Source organism: Gambusia affinis, linkage group LG19, assembly GCF_019740435.1.
Source record: "Gambusia affinis linkage group LG19, SWU_Gaff_1.0, whole genome shotgun sequence".
Taxonomy (NCBI): Eukaryota; Metazoa; Chordata; class Actinopteri; order Cyprinodontiformes; family Poeciliidae; genus Gambusia; species Gambusia affinis.
Window position 1 is genome coordinate 1237112 of NC_057886.1, and position 20534 is coordinate 1257645.

General features: G+C 41.0%; 2 protein-coding genes across 2 annotated transcripts; one reads left to right on the forward strand and one right to left on the reverse strand.

Moving 5' to 3' along the window:
* Nucleotides 1-3391: 3391 nt before the first annotated feature.
* On the forward strand, nt 3392-9364 carry cbx1a (chromobox homolog 1a (HP1 beta homolog Drosophila)). Its single transcript, XM_044099047.1, has 4 exons — nt 3392-3717; nt 4635-4806; nt 5715-5809; nt 7786-9364. The coding sequence occupies exons 1-4, from the start codon at nt 3407-3409 to the stop codon at nt 7934-7936; spliced, it is 729 nt and encodes a 242-aa protein (XP_043954982.1). The 5' UTR covers nt 3392-3406; the 3' UTR covers nt 7937-9364.
* A 1066-nt stretch (nt 9365-10430) lies between these two features.
* Nucleotides 10431-20522, reverse strand: nfe2l1a (nuclear factor, erythroid 2-like 1a). Its single transcript, XM_044099048.1, has 7 exons — nt 20457-20522; nt 18483-19013; nt 17855-18028; nt 14468-14581; nt 14179-14329; nt 13389-13973; nt 10431-12380 (listed from the first exon to the last, which is right to left on the reverse strand). The coding sequence occupies exons 2-7, from the start codon at nt 18750-18752 to the stop codon at nt 11401-11403; spliced, it is 2274 nt and encodes a 757-aa protein (XP_043954983.1). The 5' UTR covers nt 18753-19013; nt 20457-20522; the 3' UTR covers nt 10431-11400.
* Nucleotides 20523-20534: the final 12 nt, after the last annotated feature.

Sequence of the window (20534 nt, forward strand, 5' to 3'; positions counted from 1 at the left end):
CATGAATGCAAATGTGTTTTCTTTCAGTCAGATTTAGAAACAGTTTCTCAGCTTTTCAGAAAGATCTTGAGAAATCCTTCATGATGGAATCATGTCCAGCAACAAGTATACAGTGATCAACAGCAGGCGAAGCAGCAACATAACGCCCAGAGACAGGAGGCAGGACTTGCTTTATATCTTGTAGTTGCATTTCCCAATGAATGCCAATTTTAAAAAATCACAAAGTTTGACATAAAATTATTTCATGTGTTTACAGTAACAGAGAGTTCCCAAACTAATAAACAAGTAAAAACTGAAAATAAAAGCTTTATGACGTTGAATGTAACTGCTAAAACTAGAAAAACACACAACATTAAATCAGCTGAGGAATTACCTGGAATTCATGAAAATTTCTGTAAGTACAGCAGGACTCTAGGAAGTCCACAGCAATAAATGGTCTTTATCAATTCAGAGCTCTCCAAAGCGTTTTACACTACATTGAGTCATTCATGAGTCATGGTGAGCTGCATTGTACAGCTGCCCTGGGACAGTTTGACAAAAATCAGGCTCCCTGCACTGGCACCACCTGTTGGGCCTCTGGCCACCACCAGCACTGAAAGACTTTTTCATATTATTTGTAATTAAGATTCAATTCAAAGATATTTTATTGATCCCAAAGGGAAATTAAATGTTGTTGTGACTCATATTAATCGCAGTGGAGTTGGGGTTGAAGCCACTGTCATCTAGACAAACCAGGCAGCAGTACCATTCAGTCTGATTAAACTGAATGTTAACTTAATCAACCAATTTCAGACAGTTTGTAATTGCATGTCCATTGTTTGTAGATTGTTTAATTAATGTTGTAATTGCAATTCTACAATTGAAATTGTAGAATTGTATTGTCTGTAATATAAACATAATACTTTGGCCATAGCATTAAAATAGCTTTGACTGAGTTATTTAACTTTGGTGGACTGGAGACCTGTCCAAGGTTTACTCCAACCACCAATCTTTCAGCCACACTCAACTGGATGGATGGTTTAAATCCTAAATTATGAATGTCTTCACCAAAAAGAAGTATATAGAAGTGGAACAGAAAATCGGCAGAGGACCACACTCGAGAACACCAACTACTGTACGTTGTGTTGTGTCCTCATTTTTTTATGTACTAATTTGGAATTAGCGTAAAATCACATGAAGGTGTTAAATCCAAAGTTTGCGCTGGTATTTTTTTACCACTAGATGGCAGCGCTGTGCAAGTTTTTGAATTGTGTTCCTACTGTTCTGTTTAGATCAGTGGTGTCCAGTCCTTATGGACACTTTAATGTTGTCTCTGCTCCAGCACAGCAGATTAAAATAGTCCAGTTACTTCCTCTGCGTGTCATAATGTTCTGTAGAGGCCTGTTAAAGATGAGAGATTGGACCCAGTCCGTTCTGGTAGGTGTGTGATACATGCTAGGAGAGGGGGGCTATATAGTAAGTTTATTTGTGCTTATCTATCTATACCTATCTATATATTTTTATTTTCAAACTGACTGATTTCTAAATCAGACTGGTTTTCTATTTCTGGTCAAGATTGTTAGGATTACCAAAACTGTTTTGTTTAGCTATACATGCCAGAGTAATGAAAGCTTGGGGGATTTTCCCTGAATTATTTTAGGTTTCCTCAATTTCAGAAGTTTGAATACATTTCTATTATTCTTGGCAGTGTTTATTTTTCAACTGTAACACTCAAATATACACTACCGCAAGAGATGTGACTAAAAAATATTTCAAAAAGTGCTGTTACAGGTAGATCATATTTTGCATATTTAATCCTTCCACAAACATCTCACAATAACGTGCTGTTCCTCCTGTCACAGTGGATGTGACCAGAACAGTGTTTAAAAGAATCCCACTTAACTATCTCTCGGAAGAGGATGGGGCAGGGGGCGAGCGACGGCAAACAACGCAATATCCGGTGGAGCTGTTGGCGGGCAGAAAGGGGTTGGTTGTGTATGTTAGCAACGCGGTTCAGGCTATTGTGTGACTGAGTTGCGAAAGCAAATACAGTCTGCTCTAAAACTAGTTTGTAAGCGGTTGGATACTTTGTTTTTTTCTCTGCTTAGCTCGTTGCCCTGTTAATCGTCTTCAGGACACGAATAAATATCAGTCTTTTCACTTCGGCCTGCTGCTAGCCGGACAAGCGCTACGAAGCTTTCTGCAGAAAGGTAAGGCTCGTGTTTGTTAGCTAAGCTGGAGCGAGCAAAGCACGCCAGCCATGTTTCTCTCAAGATGCTGTTAGCAGGCCGTCTGGCTCGTTTAAATGCACGTTGTGAGCCGCAGTCTACTTCGTTCCGTATGACGTTGAGCAGTTTCGCCCACTGTTAGCTCATTTCTCCTGTACGCAGCCTGTTGGGCTGAGCTGGTGAGGGCACGGGGCTTTCAACGTGGTGCAAAAGGAATGGAAAACGACGTGCAACACGTTGGTTGTTGGCTCTGTGACCGAGGGAAGATGCATGTTTAAAAATGTAGAACTTGCATCATATGTTTGCATTGTTGGTTGCTGCAGTGAGTGTGCATTCACTTTCTCGGTGACTTCCAGCTGTGTAAATCACGCTCCTCCAGTCTGAAACATGGAGGGCACTTTATGGAAAAGACGCGTCTCTAAACGCTTGTGACATTAATTTCGCGCTGGACAGTGTTTATGGAGCATATTATTTTTTTGTCTATAAAACTTCTATTAAAAATGTATGCCGTACTGTAGCACAGCTGCAATCCGGGCCTGGTTGAGCTACCCAAAGTTCGGTAGTTGTACCTCACACGGCTTCACTTTCAAAAAGTCTTTATATGTAAAAAGCTGAACTGTTTGGGCTTTTGCGTTCGCCTGCGTAAATTTTTCTTCTTCAAACCATCTGAGTTTAAGATGTTCCGGCTGCTGGTTCTCTGATCCAGCACACTGACTTTGTATTCTTCCGTGGTTATCTTTGCCTCTGATTCTCTTTGAGCATGTACTGTTGCAGGCCCTCCCACTGCAAGCCCCTCTGATGCAAATATAATCATCAGGTCTGCTGCAGATCTAATTGGTCCCCTCACATAAGTCTAGGTTGTATGTTCAATATTCAGTGCTGAAACGTCCAGTCTGAGGGTGGAGCCAAACTTGCAACAGTCACACAAAAGCAGAGAAGTACAGCAAGGACCTTGCAACAGTTTTATCATGAACATCTGCATTTTTCAAGCTGGGATCTAAGTAAATGGCATCACCAGAAACAGAAAAACACTTTCCTTTACCGTCAGGAAAAATAATTAAGACTGTTTTAAATCGTTAGAATAGCATTTTCTTGATCAGCAGTTCCTTGTTATGCATTTCATCATTGTGAACCGAGGCAATTCCCACAACACCTTTAGCAGGTCAACAGTAGATCACTGTTCTACATCACAGAATTGCATGTTTTCTGTTGTCTACAAAGAGTCCTCTTCAGACGTCAAACTGGCGGCCGTAGCAAAGAAGAGCAAGAAGGCTGAGGATGAGGAGCAGCCAGCGGCCCCAGCAGCTGCGGCAGCAACGGCCGCCGCGGAAACAGAGGAAGCACCTCCGTTAGAAGCGGCGGCGGCTCCGGCAGCAGCGGCTCCAGCCGCAGCAGCAGCAGCTCCTGCAGAGGAGGAGGAAGAGGAAGAGTATGTGGTGGAAAAGGTTCTGGACCGCCGTGTGGTGCGGGGCAAAGTCGAGTTTCTGCTGAAATGGAAAGGCTTTTCAGAGTGAGTATAACCTGCTCAAATACTGGATGCTGCTTTTTGTCCCGGGTGGACCTGGCACCACCTTTGAGATGAAGCTCCAACTCTGAGGTGCCACCTCACAGAGTAGCCCTCCTCCAGAACTCCTCCTCTCAGCTCCTTAAGACTAGCCAGCAGCAATTAGCAAACACCTTTTGGAGCTGCTGAGTTCATTATAGCAGCTACTTCTTTGTGAAATGCTGATAAAAACATTAATAAAGAGTAAATAGAGGAGCCATGTTGAACTCTTTCTAAAGCTCAAGGTGGAGCTACAGAAAGCGCAGGAGTTTCTTAAAGAGACAGAGGTCCAGTTTGTTGTGATATCATATGAAAATCACCTAAAAAACAGTCAAGGATCTGAAGCGAGCCACACTGATGATCGTTCATCTTTTATAATGCCTTCTGTCCATGAAGCTGTTTAACAGAAGCTTCCAGTCAGCTCACTGTTTCTGTTACATGTGTGATGTCACACTGCCCTGGTAGAGCTTCCTCAAAGTTCACATTATTCTGCTGAACTTCTACCATCATATGCATTAACCTGTTGAGTTAAAGTGACCAAGAATCTTTATTATTATTGAAAGTGTTGAAGGATTGACTTCAACATTTTCTTCAGCATATTTTCATGTTAACATGAGCAAAAAGTATCAATTTCTGCTTGGTAGTTTCGGCAAAGTCTCTTAGATGAAATGTTCTATTTTTAAAATGTTGCTATTTATAGATAAACACAATTATATAAAGCTACTATTGGCTGGGTTATTGGTGTCTGCCACAAACTTTCTATAGTCATCATAAAGTTATTTACAGATTTACAAGTTTTCTGAGAGGCTAACTTGGGGAATTTTGGAATGTTGTTTCAGAGACATCCATGTCTAAAGTTATTATTTTTGTATTCGTCTATTTAGCGAGGACAACACATGGGAGCCAGAAGAAAACTTGGACTGTCCCGACCTGATTGCAGAGTACATGCAGAAACACAAAGAGAGGGAGGAGAAGAAGAAGGAGAGTAAGAGGAAAGCTTCCAGCGAGGCGTCTGGAGACGCAGAGGAGCGGGCCAGCAAGAAGAAAAAGGAGGAGGTAATTTATTTAACGGTTCCACAGCCAGATAGCACCTGCTGTTTAGGTTCTGTAAGTTGCCATTTCATCATTTTATTCTACATCTTATACTTTTGTTCTCCTTGTCTCTGTTGTACATTTTAATCCAGCATGTCGGTCCTTTGACAGTTTCCCAGGATTTTTACCTCAGAGACCGTCGCTCGGGGGCCAAATCTGGCCCACCGTGGCTTTTTATGTGGCCCTTTAGACTCTAAATTACATCAATAAGTCTCTCCAGTTTTTCACACATCTACAAAATCAACAGAGTCCCACATTTTTCTAATTTTCCTGCAAATCTGCTGTATTAGCGGTGGCTGATTGGCTTATTTGAACACCTGCTCTACTGATGATCTGTCAGTTTGTGTGTAGGTCGCTCTTTTTATTTCTAAGCTGAACCAAAACACACCTTATTCCACAGCACATCTATATGTTAAGTTTGTCAAAGTCAAGGATAACTGGCCTACTTCCCTCTCCCTTTCTATTTTTTATTCTTGCCTAAAACTTATTTCTCACCTTGTTATCTAGTCGTGGTGTAGACAGTTCATAGTAAAACACTGCGTCCCTTTTTATATGAGCTAACATTTATGTCTAGCAGTGAAATGGGGCGGGAGCAAGCTGCAAGGGGCCTATAGTTTAAAATAACATTGGAGCTCGTTTAAGAATATCGTGAGATATATTGTGTATCGTGATATAGCAAAACTATATCAAGATATTAGATTTTCCTCATATCCCCTAGCCCTACTGTGACTGTATTTTATCAAAATCACTCCATCGAAGAACATTTGCTTGTCTCTGACAAACTAACATTTTTGTCATATAATTGTTGTGGGTCTATTTCTCCTTCTGAGTTGCTGTCTATGAGTCATGCCAAGTGTGTGTTCTGCTGTCAGGGGGACAAGGCCAGAGGTTTTGGCAGAGGCCTGCAGCCTGAGAGGATTATCGGAGCCACCGACTCCAGTGGAGAGCTGATGTTTCTAATGAAGTGGTGGGTTCTCATGTCTGCTTTCCTCCTACTCATAAATACTCAGAGATTCTAGGCTTTCTGATAAAGTCACATTTCACCTATAATAAAAATACTGTGGACTTATTAGAGAAATAATTATGAGCCAATGGATGTACAACTAAGTGATTTTTCTTTTCTAATTTTCATAGTGTATGTTGAACATTAAAGGGACAGAATCATGTAAAACAGATTTTTTAGTTTTTTTCCCCAAGCTTCACAATATGTTATACTTCTATTCCCTCATAAAAAGCATGCCTGGGGTGTTAAATTGATTCTTATATGAAGGTTTGAGAAATTCTGTCATCTCCATGGTAACCATTCTGTTCATAAATCCTGGGTGGACCTGGCTCCGCCTTCGGTATGCAGCTCCTCCTCTGAGCTGCAGCTTCGAGGCTTCTGCCTCACAAAGCAGTCTTCCTCCATGACTCCCCCCAATCAGCTCCTTCAGACTAGCCAGCAGCAATTAGCAAACACCTGCCCATCTGCTGAGGTCATTATAGGAGCTACACTGATGAATCCTTTGTTAAAGGGTTAATGGAGGAGCCATGTTGTGATGACTTTCTAAAGAGAGAACTTCAGAAAGAGACAGGCCGCAATTTCAATGTGTTAAATAATTAAATGGAATTTCTTTTATTTTATATTTGATATTTTTAGAACAACTGAAGGTTACATAGTTACTTGATTGTGCTATAAAGTGGCACTGTGTGGCTGGAAAACGCATAATACCGCCCCTTTAAAAAGACAAGACACTATTTATAACACACCAACAACAAAGAGGCAGGAGGAGTCGTAGGAGCTGCTGGTTTTACTAGATTAGATCTAGTCCCTCTAGTCCAGGGGTGTCAAACTGCAGTCCTCAAGGGCCGCTGTCCTGCAACTTTTAGATATGCCTCCGCTGCACCACACCTGAATAGGATAATTAGGTCATTAGCAAGGCTCTGGAGAACTGATCTACACAAGGAGGAGGTAATTAAGCCATTTCATTCCAGTGTTTTGTACCTGTGGCACATCTAAAAACTGCAGGACACCGGCCCTTGAGGACTGGAGCTTGACACCCCTGCTCTAGTTGGTGCCTGTATGAGCAACACAGTATTCCCAACTCACTGCGGAAATACTCCCCTTTAACAAGTTGAAACCTCCAGCAGAACCAGAACCTGGCTCAGTACCAGCAGCCGTCTGCCCTACCAACAGAATGGTCTTCTTCTGCTGAAACGGAAGAATTCTTTAAGTTAATAAAAAGTAAAAAAATAGTAGCTCCAGAGGGAGACAGCAGACCAGCTGTGATGGAGGTTTAATGATACATGAACCATTCAGACATTTTCTCTTCTACTGTTCCCTGCTCTGCTAACCTTTGTTTCACCACATCTTTGATGAAGAAATGACTAATCCTTCCACTCACTGAAACACTACTGTAGCCTGAACCTGCAAGCTGTGATGGAGGTTTAATGATACATGAACCATTCAGACATTTTCTCTTCTACTGTTCCCTGCTCTGCTAACCTTTGTTTCACCACATCTTTGATGAAGAAATGACTAATCCTTCCACTCACTGAAACACTCAACTCTCCCAATATCACCACTGTAGCCTGAACCTGCAAGCTTTTATTTGAATTTCACCAAAAACAATCTTTGTCCCTGTCTGCTGATGAATAGGGAATATTTGTATACAAAAACAAATGGAAAAGCAGTGTTAACAATGTTAACAATATTACCAATTAATAATAATAAAAGCTAGACTGTCATCCAGATTTAAAAGTTCAGATGTGAAATATTTTATAGAACTCTTTAATGTGCTTTTTGTTTGTTTGGAGGTTTTTTTTGTATTCTGGAGCTCTGGTCATGATGTCTCTTCTATTCAACAGCTGCATCCATTCAAGTTCACCTGAAAGAAAGTATCAGTGTTTCACAGTCTCTTTCCCCCAGAACCTGACAATTTTTCTTCTTCTCAAACTGAACAGGAAGAACTCTGACGAGGCGGACCTCGTACCGGCCAAAGAAGCCAACGTCAAATGTCCGCAGGTAGTGATCTCTTTTTACGAGGAACGCCTCACATGGCACTCTTACCCCACAGAAGAAGAAGAAAAGAAGGAGGAGGAAAAAAAGGACTAGTGGATGAGAGGAGGTACAAACGGGGTGAAGAGGAAGTGTGGCGATGCAGGGCAGGAAATCAGCTCCCCACCAGTTGACTGTTAACTTTCAGTGTCTCTGACATCCTACAGTGTGAGGATCAGCAGCTGTCAGTGGAAGTGACAGAAAATCTGTTTTCCTGCCCTGTAAGGATTCGAGTCCTGAAAAGATGTTCCCACCCGTTAGCGGTTGCAGCGGTTCGTTTCCAGCAGGTGTGTTTGACGTCTGCGTTCTGTTCTGTCCCCTTACCATGAATGTGTTGTGCCTTCAACAAGTATTCTTCCAGACCGCCGAGTATCCGATGGGAAAGAAAAACAAACCTGGTTAAACATTAAGGTCAGTGTTTGGTTTCGGATGAAGTTCCTCTCTCCCCAAAGTGTTGAGCTGATGGCGCTGCAGCCGCAGCAGAAAGAATCTGAGATGGGTGGGAACTTCTTTTAAACAATAGGAAAGCAGTGAATTTTCCAACATAGACAGAAAGCAATTTTTCCCTTTCTGTGATTCATTCAGAAACATTGCTGATCTGATCCCACCAATATTCTACTCTAAAGTGAACAGTTTCAGTGAAATCTTTTTTTTTTTTTTTTCTTTTTTTGCCTTATGTTTTCCTGTCTTAGGTAAAGTGCTCTGTAACAAAGTGGACTTCACTAGAATTAGGGTATGGCTCGCACTATGCTGAAAACTCTTCCTTTAGAAAATGGTTCATGTTCACTTGTACTGCGTCTCACATCTGTTTACTAGGTTATAAAATCTTAGCATGCTCTGCTGGGCAACTCAACTATTCTTCATCTGTTCTCAGTTGCCAGGCGGGTTTTTTTTAAGACGCTGAGCATACAGAGAGGAAAAAACCGCCTCATTTCTTTGTTGTTTTCTGTCAAAGCTTTCCAATTATGTGTTAACTGTAGCCCAGCTGTGCATTTCTATGTAAACTGTAATAGTGTTGTAGGTTTCTTTATTGGCACATTTGTATTGGATTGATTTCTTTCTTTCTTTTTTTCATTTTGTTTCATCTGGTTTCTTCCTGCTTGTCATTTGTTAGGAGCCATGCCGTTTTAATACATGAAATAGTGACGCATGTATTGCACCTTCTTCCATTTTAAAGATTTGCTATACAACAGCTATCCATCCTGGCTCAACTGAAAACTGTTTTAAAGCATTTCACAAATTTTACTTGTTCAGTTGTTGGTGATTTAGTTATATTTCTGCACCACATCAATCAGCATTTAAATATAATTTCCTACATTTTAACCAAATGCTCTCTCTGCTGATGTAACAAACCTCTATTCATCTGTGCTATGTATTTTTTTATTTTATTTTTTTTGTTCCTAGTGGATTTGCTTGTTGATCTGTTGCATGTCTGTTGATCTACTTTTAAATGCTGATTTAAACAATAAATGATTTGGGACCCATGATTTTTTTTTTTAATTCTTTAGTTTTATAATGAAACATGGACCACATAAATCTGACCAACCATTGGTGACATTAATAGCTGTTGCACTAAGTGAATGTAACATGTCTGTGACCTCTGGTTACTTGATGACTAAACACAAATGTTAAGTAGATGAGTAGAGTTGAAAAATGAATCATCAAAATGATTGGACTGGCCTTCAGTCATTTCCATTTGAGGTCAGTTCAAGTATTGCTGTGTCTTTGACCGGTTCTGTATTTGATTCCCTTTGCTTCATTTCTGGAATATTTATTCTGGTGGAACTAAACAGATTTAGGTTTTAGTCTAGATTTAAAGGAATTCTGTGTTTCGGCTGTTTTGCAGTTTTCTGGAAATTTTATCCAAATTTGTGGTGCATAGAGGCTGAGTGCTGCTTCCTCATGTCTCCATGTTCTGGATGCAGAACAGACCTTCCAGAGGTCTGGAAGGTTGCTATGACAACAGCAGAATGTATTGTGGCGCTAAACTGTTCAGTGATTTATAAACAGCATCTTGAAGTCTCTTCCCTCAGTGGAATGACTGTAGAACTGAGTTTTCTGCAGGCTGCTGTTTGAGTCCTTACCTGTTTTCTGCATCTGCCACTTGGTTCATTGATGATAATGGGATCATTCACTGTACAAATGAACACTGGCTGCTATGAAAGAGGGAGATGGGCTTGAGATCAGTGTAAGAAGCAACCCTTGCCCCGATAACAACCAGACATTACTGGTTTGCATCACAAATATCCCACATTAAGAGAAACTGCTGAAGTTTGAAGTTTTTATGTCACTAATAACTTCGAGACGTTCTCTTGTGGGGGAGACTTCAAGACACCTGAGAGCAGCTGATCCAACAAGGAGCTCTGAGGGAAATTTAACAGGAGAGTGAAGTATATCAGTGCAAAGTTATATTTTATGACTAATTTTTCTAATTCTGGTCATCTGGATATTCATTTGTTCTGGTAAAATATTATACTATAGTATTCTAATCAGAATTTAGAGTCTGCATCTACAAGCCCAGGTTAAAGGAACAGACAGTCAAACTGGAGCATCATACATAATAAAGTATATTTGGATTTTCTGTTTACCACAAATGACTTCAGACTTTGAACACATTTCTTTTCTTGTCAGGATTTTCTTGCAGATCACTGCAGAAAAGACCCAACCATTACTTCTGAATACATTAATGCATTATTGTTCTTTACATAAAACTAATACAGGTAAAATCAACATCCTGGATAAAAGTATATTACAACAAAAGTTACAAAATTTCAAGTCCTTTTCCATCTTCAATAGTTTCAGTCTTAGTGCTGAAGGTGAGGCAGCAGGGCGGCGCCAGGCTGCGCCGGGAACTTTACACCTTTAGTGTCTCTACAAGATGGTGCCGGTGAAAAGCTTCTCTTTGTTTCGCTGTAATGTCCACCTGCCTGCTGACCAGCGCCCCCTTCTGTTCAACAGAAGATGACCGGTGCTGGACTGGGATTCTCTGTTCTCCGTAAGGCAGCATGTCTTCTTCTTGAGTATGAAATTGTTACACTTAGAAGCGAAGATGCACATGCAGAACATCCGAATCATCATTCTTCAGTCTGAATAATTTAGTTTTAACCCCAAGTCATTGAGATATCATTTGCTACAAACTGATGTATCAGATTTGTGTCTATTCAAGCATAATCCAGTTCACAGATTTTCTAAGTACCACAGATTTGAATTGATCTTAGATTGTCCAGATACCAAAAACAGTTAAAAGACTTCTTAATGAGCAGAAGATTTAGCTCCGTTCCTTCAGGAGGAGAAAACCGACATGTTTTACCCTCAAGTTTCTACAAAGTTGTTAAAAACAACAACAAAAAATACAAGAAACTGAGTCTGGAAAAGCAAATTTTAGCAGCCCTGATTTACATCTGTTGTGTACAGAACCTTCCAGTTGAGGTCATCTAGAGGTCAGGAGGGTCAGTGTTTCAGGCTTTGCCGGGTCCTTGTTGGAAGATCATCCTGCTGGTTCCAACCTGATCAGTTCTTATTCAGCTCCTCCTCTTCTTCACACCTCTGTGTTTTTTGCTGCTTTGACTGCCTCTGACCGACGCCACAGTTACTGTACCATCAGGTCCAAATTGAAGCGTGTACTCTGTGGCGTCCAGCGGCCTGCCGTTGTCATCCGCCAGCTGGGAGAAGATTTCCTGGTACAACTTCCCAAATCTGCTCTTCATGTCCTGCAGGCGCCTGAGGCTGTTCCGCTTCTCCCGCAGCAGCTCTGAGCGCTGGAGTCTCAGGGCCTTCAAGTCTTCCTCCAAAACTAGCAGAACGTCTAGTTTCCTCTTCCTGCAGTTCTGAGCAGCTATCTTGTTCTTCCCACGCCGCCGGATGTCCCTGATGAGGGTCACCTGCTGCTGGCTGAGCTGGCTGCTACTCAGCAGGTGGTTAAACTCCTCTACTGGCAGGTTAATAATCAGCTGGTAGGAGAACGGGATCCTGAGGGCCCGGGCTCGCTCCTCATCTCGGCTCCATGTTTTAGTTTCTTTAGCCAGGCTGGAGGAGGAGCGGCGCCACGGCCTGGCTCTGCCGGCCCTCACTGATGATTCACTCTGGATGGGGGACGTCGTCCCAGGAGCTGGAGAGGACAGCGAGGAGAGGGGCGGGTTGTTGTAGGTGTGATCATGTCTGATGTGATCCAGCCAGGAAAAGCCTGGAAACAGTTTGGAATCTTCATGGTTAGCAGGGAACCGTGGCACGCCATGTCCTCCGACCGCTCCTATGTCCTCCTCCACCTCCTCCTGCTTAATAGTCACCTCCACTTCTAAATGAGATCCAGCTGAACTGTCCTCATCGCTGCTGTCCACCTTGTCAAAAAACACGTTCCCCACAGCCGACGCACAGAATGAAGAAGAATCGTCCGCTGAGCCTTCAGAAACAATAGAAGAAGAGGAGGAAGAAGGGCTGTGGATGAAGTCCAGAGACAGGCCAGAGTCTGAGTCCGTCTCCACCTCCGCCTCCGCCCGGACACCTGGGAGGACGCAACAGGAAAGATCAAAACAGCTTCACAGCTTGTTTCTTCAAAGTCTGAATATTTGTGACGTTGCCTCTGATTTTATGAAAGTTGTTAAAAAATAATCTAGAGCAGATCTTTAGAGTCTACCCACCCAGATCTAAAGTCAGCTTTAAAAGAAAATTTGCACATTAGAAGCCATTAAAACCCTTTTTCCTCTAAATACTACATGTGTTGTCCTGCCAAATCAACCTGCTCAGAGCATTAATAAATGAATAAATGCTGCAATAACCCAGCAGCATTTCAAAACAACATTAGTTTGTTTTGACACACCTTTTTGATTCATCTGGGGGGGAACTTAGTCTTTTTGAGTTTTGAGACACCTGGGCTCAAACTCCCAGGTGTCTGGTAGAGGAGCCACGTTCACGACAAACAGCCTCAGCGTGGGGCTAAGGGGTTAGTCAAAGTAAAAGTTTACTCTACTTTACATGTAACTGGGTGTGTCTCTAAAATTTATGTAACTATGTGGAAATGTAAAAACAACAGAAAATGATCAGGGAGACAGCCAACGGCAGGAAGTTGAGGTTTTAGTCCAGGTGAAATCTGAAAGGTTTGAATAATGACCTTTAGGTGAGGTTTAGTGAGGTTTTAGCTTGATTGAGCCAAGTGTTCATCCAAATCAGGAAAAAACATTCACATCATGATAAAATATAAGTGTTTGGAATGGCCTAGTAAAAGTAAAGCTGACATGTGATCTGTGGGGTCACATGGAGAAGAAAGTTTCTCACAATCTGATACATGTTAGGAACTTTTGCGAAGTAAAAAAGGCAAATATTGCTCAATTAAAGAATCAGTTGCTAGAAAAAAGTATTGGTGTCCTTGATGTCTTTGGTTATTGCACTTTTCCCTCTGACAGAATTATTTATTTTTAGCTGGATGGCAAAAAAACAAATGTGACATTATTATTTTAAATGATTTATTAATAATTCTGCTGCTTTAGCCAGTGGACTCTCTATAGTGGAATACCTCCCAGTCTGCTGCGCTGCTCCTGGTTTTCCATCCAGTTGCCTCTTCTGTCAGCACCCTGATGGACTCCATCACTGTGTAGCTGCTCTTCCAGCTCAGGACTGAATCCCTCCTCCAGTTCTCCAGCCAACAACTGAATGTCTTCCAAGATGTTCAAATCCTCCAACAGGTCACTGATGTGGCCGGGAAAACCGTCTGCATCTTCCTCAGCCAACACAAAGGAACTGGATGATGTTCGTCCAAAGTCCTGGTCCAGATCATTCCCTCCGGACGCTTGGTTGACACTAGGAGTTTTCAGGTCGTATGAAGGAGAGTCTGGGCTGAATGGAGAAATGTCTTGAGTCAGCAGGTTCAGGCTGAAGGCTGCCAAGTTATCTCCGCCATTCATTCCTTCGTCAGTGTCTTCTGTAGGATTTTTGTCCAGCAGGTCAGTGTAGTTTGAAGGAATTGTCCAGGGGTCCAACCTGGAGTTCTCCAAAGTGAAGCCTGTGTTGATCACTGAACCGTCCTCGTCCAGCTCATCAGTGGGAGTCAGCGGAAGCAGAACTGGCTCCTGCTCCAGCTGGTTAGCAGTCCCAAACAGATCTAAAAACAAACAGGAAGTATTGGGGGAGAAAAAAGTTATCTTTGAATAATAATAAAAGGCTCTCTTTGAATTCATGATATATTCTAAATCTCTGTTCCTTTTGTATTTCTTAGTTTTCAGCTAATGAACAATTTGGTCCACTTTCATCTAAAACAATCAAAGCTCAATCCAAGGTTGAGTTTTCTTTTGCCCTGTGTAGCTCACCCTGCTGCCAGAAGGTCCCTGTGAGAGGCTCTGTCCCAGGACGGGTGCTGGAACATGGGGGCGGAGCTTCAGACTCATCACCTGATGCAGTTGCAGGTGTTCTTGAGTCAGGGCTGCAGTTTGAACAGGTCATCATTTCAACATCTGTGTTCTGCAGATAAAAGAATACAGTTTCATCTTATTTCATCTGTATCTGTGATCTTTTCAGAGGTTTCATGCCCTGTATATTTGAATCTCTCTTTTGTTGTACATCACATGTATTTGCATCCCTTCTAACTCTGTTTGTTACCTCAGGCTCCAGGATGTCCATTAGATCCTGCCACTGGAGTTCCAGGTCGAGGCCAAGTGGCTGATTTTCAGGGAGCATGTTGGAGGATTCATCACTTCTGTCAACATCAGTTCTCTAAAGAACAGCAGAGGAGTGATGAGTGTCCAGACATCAGGGGTGGGGCTAGAGGAGGACGGGGGCAGCGGACACCTCTGACATAACACTGTCATAAACATGATATAACACCTGTTATGAACACGAAGGAGTCTTTATAAATGTTTATAACTATTATCATGAAGTGAAATTCTGCAAATAATGCAAAGTTGTACTAAACGTTTCATTAAAGTCCATTAAAATTGTCAACTTGGCATTATTTAGTAAATAATGACTCTTTTAATGCAAAGTTCCATTAAAACTTGCATGAAACGTCCATTGAAAGTGTCAACTTTGTGTTAAAAGTGTTGTTTTTAACCAAATAACTCTTCATGACAATAGTCATAAATATTTATGAAGGTTCCTTCATGTTCATGACAGGTTTCATGTCATGTTTATAACGATGTCATGTCAGTCATGCACACCCTTTCAACAAAGTGTTACCAAAGTAATGTAGTAACACTTTATTTATATATATGCATTAAAGGCCTTAATCCTCTACTTGTGAAAGTAAATGTGTTGGGCCTCACTGTGACACACTGCCAGACAGAACACGTTTAAAATAAAAAAAACAGAAACAAATAAAAGGCAAACAGTTCAAGTTTAAACTAATTTTCAAGCTAAAATATTAAAGATTCAATAATAAAGATTTTTTTATTTCACATATCCAGTCTGAAAAAAATGATTGAAGTTTAAAAACTATTTTTCTGATGAACAGTTCTGGTAGATTACGGTGGAATGTGACGGAGGTCGTCCTGTTCGGTTGGCTGTTTGTTTGTGATCATGTGTGGGAGCAATAAACAAGGCGGATTGCAAAACTGGGACATATAAGTAGAAGTCAGGATGAGATGATCAGGTTTCAAAACAAGACAGACAGTCACGAGGTTGACTGTACAGCGCCTGATATTTAATACAGGAGGGGGATTTCAAAACACTGCTGTACACACTTTCATTTAAAGGAGCAGCACACTCATAGATCTGTGTGCTGCAGCTGACTTTCACAAAGTAATCTGACACTGAGAGTCAGCTGCAGCTTTTAATCCCATCAGAACCTCTTCTGATGTTTTGTCCATCAGAAGAGGTTGTTGCCTTCTAGGATGTTCCTGGCTCTCCATCACTGGTCTTGGTTTTTGTGTTCTAACATTGACGATCTGAAGTTTGAAGTCCTGTTTGCTTTCCACAGTTTGGATGATCAGGAGTTGCCCTGAACAGCAGAGCAGCTTTTAGTGATGTGAACTGTATCTACCTTCTTACTGCCCTATTTGTCCCAGTATGTTTACCAAATCTTTCTGAGTTAAAAGTCTATTGTTTTGGCAGATTGTTCATTTGTTTGCACAATAATAATTTGCTTTTAGACATTTATCTGTCTCTATGTTCCTAGAGAGAATCCACACCTGAAGCAGAAAGAAGCCAGGCTGAGGTTGGAACCGAGGACCAGAATGCTGCAGTGCTTCGTGGATGAACATGTCTGAAGGATTTCTAGGTTAGGAAGGCCATGCGAAGCAGAAATATGAAGCCAGAGGTCAGCGGTCAAGGCCACATTAATAGATTTTCTGGCTGAAACATGCAGCTACAGAAACAGTCAGTCTCTCCAGAGAGACTTTCGGAGCTGCAGATTGAACCCAAAGCTCTAAAAGGACGGACTCTTTTTTAAGGATTCCTTATTTTTAAAGGAATGTGTGTTGGTTGAACTGTATAGATAACGTTGATCGTGGCCTTCATTTATCATTTATAAGCATGGCTGTTTAGTCAGTTTTACTACAGTGTTTGTTGTAAACACTGTAGATGAAACTCAGAGGATGCAGCCTAAGTACTGTTTTCTCTTGGAAGTAACTCTAGAGGACTCGTGTCTTTTTAGCATTTTTACAAAACAGACAACTGAGCATGATGTGGCAGGAAAACATTACAAAGTTCAAACAGAAACATTCAGAGCCGGCCCAGCCACACAGAAAAGCTTGGAGATATGCTCAGAAAAAAACAGGCCGCTTCATATCCTCACACCTCTGAATGGGAGCAGAACATGTCAGTGTAGCCAAACAAACATCTTTGATTTTCACTTTACTTTGTGGAATGAAGTCAGAGTGTGTGGCACAGCAACAGAAGCAGAAATGTCCCATTTACAAGGAGTTGCAGCATAACTGAGTTCATTGCTTCATTTTTCTGGTGACATCAGGTTTGCTGATGACTCATCAGTTTCTGACTCAGTGTCTCACATGCCACCAAGCTCAGCTTTTATCTTTTCCCAAAACAAAGCCACCACATTGGTTCACACCCCGGGTTATGGAGAGTTATTGGTAACCCGGCAACAACAGTTGTGTTTTCAGAGGGTCACTACTAAAGTTTATCTTGAACTAAAGTTAAGAACTAAATAATGTTGGTTCCAGAAGAGTCTTTTTTTAAAAAAATAACACTATGAATATTATCTATTATTATTACTCATTACAGATAAATGGTTTCATATTTTCAAAAGAAGTCACAGTAAACCAAATTGTTTCATTTTACACAGCAAAATATCTCTGACCTTCCACTGTTCAACAGAACACAGATATCTTGTTTTCTTAAAGTGATGGTATTATTTAAAATGTACATTTTTGATGTTATTGTAACATTATGTTATAATGTTATTACCTCATGGAAAACATACATGGGACATTGCTTTGATTCTTTCATGCATGTTTGAGGAATCCTTGAATCTCCGGTTGCAGCCATTAGTGTGGAGAGCCACTCTAGAACATTAGTTCTACAGCTGGTTGGTTCTACATTCAATCTCACCTCTCATTGAGTGAAAGCAATATGTTTACATCAAGTTATTAGAAAAATACTTAGAAGGACCCAGTATATAATCTAGGTGTCTGTAACTGGTCTGCTGGTCTCCAGCAGCTTTTAGAAGTCTCTCTGTTCAGCTGGGCTGCATGCTGGTGAGGAGACACAGTGAAACGGTACAGGACTCTGGCTCTCAAGCAATGTAGTGTGAGACCACTGGTTCACACTCAAAATACTACTGGGTTATTTCTTTAGCCAAACATGTTGGATTTCTATTGAGATCAAAGTTGGATAGTTTTAACTGAATGTTAGTCCAACATTTATTGGACGGTTAGAGGAGACTAGAGCAGAGTTGTTCAGAGTCGGACCTTAAGCTACATTAAACCCTACATAATACACAAATCCTGGGAAGCGGGAGGATAATTTTCTGAGTAAATAATACAACAGAGATGCATCATGCTGCCCATCATGATGTGTGATCATCTGGCATACCTGCTCTTCGTCCTCCAGACTATCCAGAACTTCTTGTTCCATAGTTGGCTCACTTTGGACTCTCTCTACCTGACCCGGTGTTCTGTCCATCAGAAAGTTCTGGTCAGGAAATCGTCCAGAGAGAGGACCTGCTTCCTGCTGGACCAGCCATGTCTCCAGCTCTGCCTGAGGAACCTGTGAAGAAAAGCGTCAGAAAAAGACTTTTTACAAACATAGGCTATGTGAACGTTTAATTGGAAACAGATTGTTGTAGTAATAAAGTAGATAATGCTTCCTCCTTTTATGATGATCCTCTTTTAATTTTCAGTCTCATTTAGGTGGTTTTCCCCAGTTCAAAGGGAACTTGTTCTTGTTATTTGACTGCTTTGGTTCTTCATTGTTCATATTGTATGAAATCTTTGCAACATAAATGCCTTATAGATGATTTATTCAGTTTAATTCTTTAAATTAAATTCTAAATGCTTTTTCTAAAGGAGGTGATTAAATATTCCTGTTCAGAAGGAAGTGATGATACAACAAACAAATTTGGGAGCACACTTTGACATTTTTGGTCAATTTTTTGTATATACAGGCTCATGGTGTGAGTGGCTGAAGAAAAGCTGGTCCTTATGAGGGTGTGTTTCCTTACCTGTATCCGGTCCAGAGAGCGGACCCAGCCCAACAGCCTGCGTGCTGTGAAGAACTGATCCAGATCCACCGTCTTGGGGTGCAGGCTCTGCCGGTTGCGGAGGTTCAGGATCTGTGTGTGTGTCAGCGCAGAGGTCGGACCCAGAATCAGCTCAGACCAGGATGGAGGCATGAACGCCTCCGGTCCCACATCCACCCTGACTCCACAGAGACTCAACAGGATGGCCATCTGAATCAGTCCCTCTGTGAAGTATTCCTTTATGTGTAACATGGTCCTTTGGTTTGTGCTGTTTCTCTTCCTGGAAGATCCGTCCAGAACAAGTACTGCTATAACATGGGTCTCTGTGGGAGGACGTGTGTAACTGTAGTTTGGATTTTATGTTAAATTGTTAAATTATATTTTGGCTTCATTGTTTTCATAGATTACTGCAGATAGCTAAGATGCCATGCTGCTTCACTCTAACAAGAGAAAGATCTATGATGAGTTTCTGGCCGGTGATCAGGGTGGGTCTTCTTCAGAGTAGAGGTGTGTCTTCAAACCGCAAAGGAAAAAAAAACAGGAAAGGGAAACACTCATTATTTTCTCTGACAAACACACAAACTAATGAAATAAATAAACCTTCTCTTGGAATTAATGCTCATCTTTCTGGATAAACTTTAATGATTTGTTGCTCTTTTGTAGGTATGTCATGTACAGTGCATCCACAATGTATTCTTTTGGACATCTCCCTCTTCTGTTATTAACTTTTTGTTTTTCATAGCCAGAGAAAGTCATCAGTTCATCTGTTTGTTTTTGCCTGTTTGTCTTGTCACTCGAACTGAGGCAGGTTCTGGTTCTGGTTCTGGTTCTGGTTCTGCTGGAGGTTTCTTCCTCTAAGGGGGAGTTTTTCCTCTCCACTGTTGCCACATGATGTAACCAGCCATATTTGCCTTGCTTAATAAACACACTTCCTCCTGGTTTCATTTTCCATACCGGAGCAACACAGTCTGTTGATACCTTATGAACCCCATCCTCTGGGTTGCTATGACAAAAACAGCATGGAAGATATATAAAGGTCAAAATTTAAAATGTTAAATGTCCTGGTTATAATGGCTGAAGCTGATTGAAACATGGAAAGTGAAAAACAAAATAATTTATCTAAAAAAAAACAGAAGATTTTTCTGATTGGATGGGTTTTATTATGGAGGGAAAAAATATGCCGTCTGAAACAGCCTGTTGTTTAATCTATATCATATATTTAGTTTTACATTCTTCATAAGACGTATTGACTTGTTGTTAAAAAGATCCCTTGCTTTAAACTTAATAAGCCAATATTTGTTCCAGACAAAGTCACACGTCTTTGTGGTTAAATCCCTTTTAATCTCTGTATTGCTTCAGGCTCTTCTGCCTTTTGACTTCAGATATGAAGCTCAGATAAAGGTATTTAGTACTTTATTCACTGTTAATTATTGACACATTATGTCATCATTCCTTATATGGTTACTAATTTGTCCTGTTAAAAAAATGTCTGAAAAATAAGCTACATCCTTTAGGCAAAATAATCATAAAAAAAAAAAATCTATATTTTGAACTTGTACACTGTAACATTTCACAGCTTAATTCAATAAAGAACTCTTCATTTGACCTAACCACTGAGGAGTTTAAAATGATTGGAAAACATAGATTTTTGCAGTGAATCCTAAATTTGTAAGATTAGGGAGGATGTGGAGAAGTCAAAGTTCATTGTTACATGATGCTCCCTAACAGTCTGTCAGTACAACATGTTACACAATGTTTCCAGCCATCATAAACAAATCCCTACAAAATAATCTAGTTAATCAGAGAAGTCACTCCGAGGTCCAAAACAGCTAAGAAAACAAGCAGCTTGTGATTATATGACACAACTTTCTGATGAAGTGTGAGATCAGTATCAGCTCACAGCAGAGATAAACTGACAGTCAGTAGAAATCTGGATCTAGTTGAAGTGTTTCTTACCGGGCAGACAGTTCACTGGTCAGCAGCTCAGATCCAGTCGCCCTCACTCACTTCCACCGTTCTCTTTCTGTTCTGACA

Bases quoted from the DNA above. Each gene is read 5' to 3' on its own strand.
- cbx1a (XM_044099047.1), top strand. From the start codon at position 3,407: ATGTTTTCTGTTGTCTACAAAGAGTCCTCTTCAGACGTCAAACTGGCG. The intron at 3,718-4,634 runs GTGAGTATAACC...TCGTCTATTTAG, and splicing joins AAATGGAAAGGCTTTTCAGA to CGAGGACAACACATGGGAGC. The intron at 5,810-7,785 runs GTGGGTTCTCAT...CAAACTGAACAG, and splicing joins CTGATGTTTCTAATGAAGTG to GAAGAACTCTGACGAGGCGG.
- nfe2l1a (XM_044099048.1), bottom strand. From the start codon at position 18,752: ATGTTACACATAAAGGAATACTTCACAGAGGGACTGATTCAGATGGCC. The intron at 18,029-18,482 runs GTAAGGAAACAC...TTTTCTTCACAG, and splicing joins GCTCTCTGGACCGGATACAG to GTTCCTCAGGCAGAGCTGGA. The intron at 14,330-14,467 runs GTAACAAACAGA...TTTTATCTGCAG, and splicing joins TGGACATCCTGGAGCCTGAG to AACACAGATGTTGAAATGAT.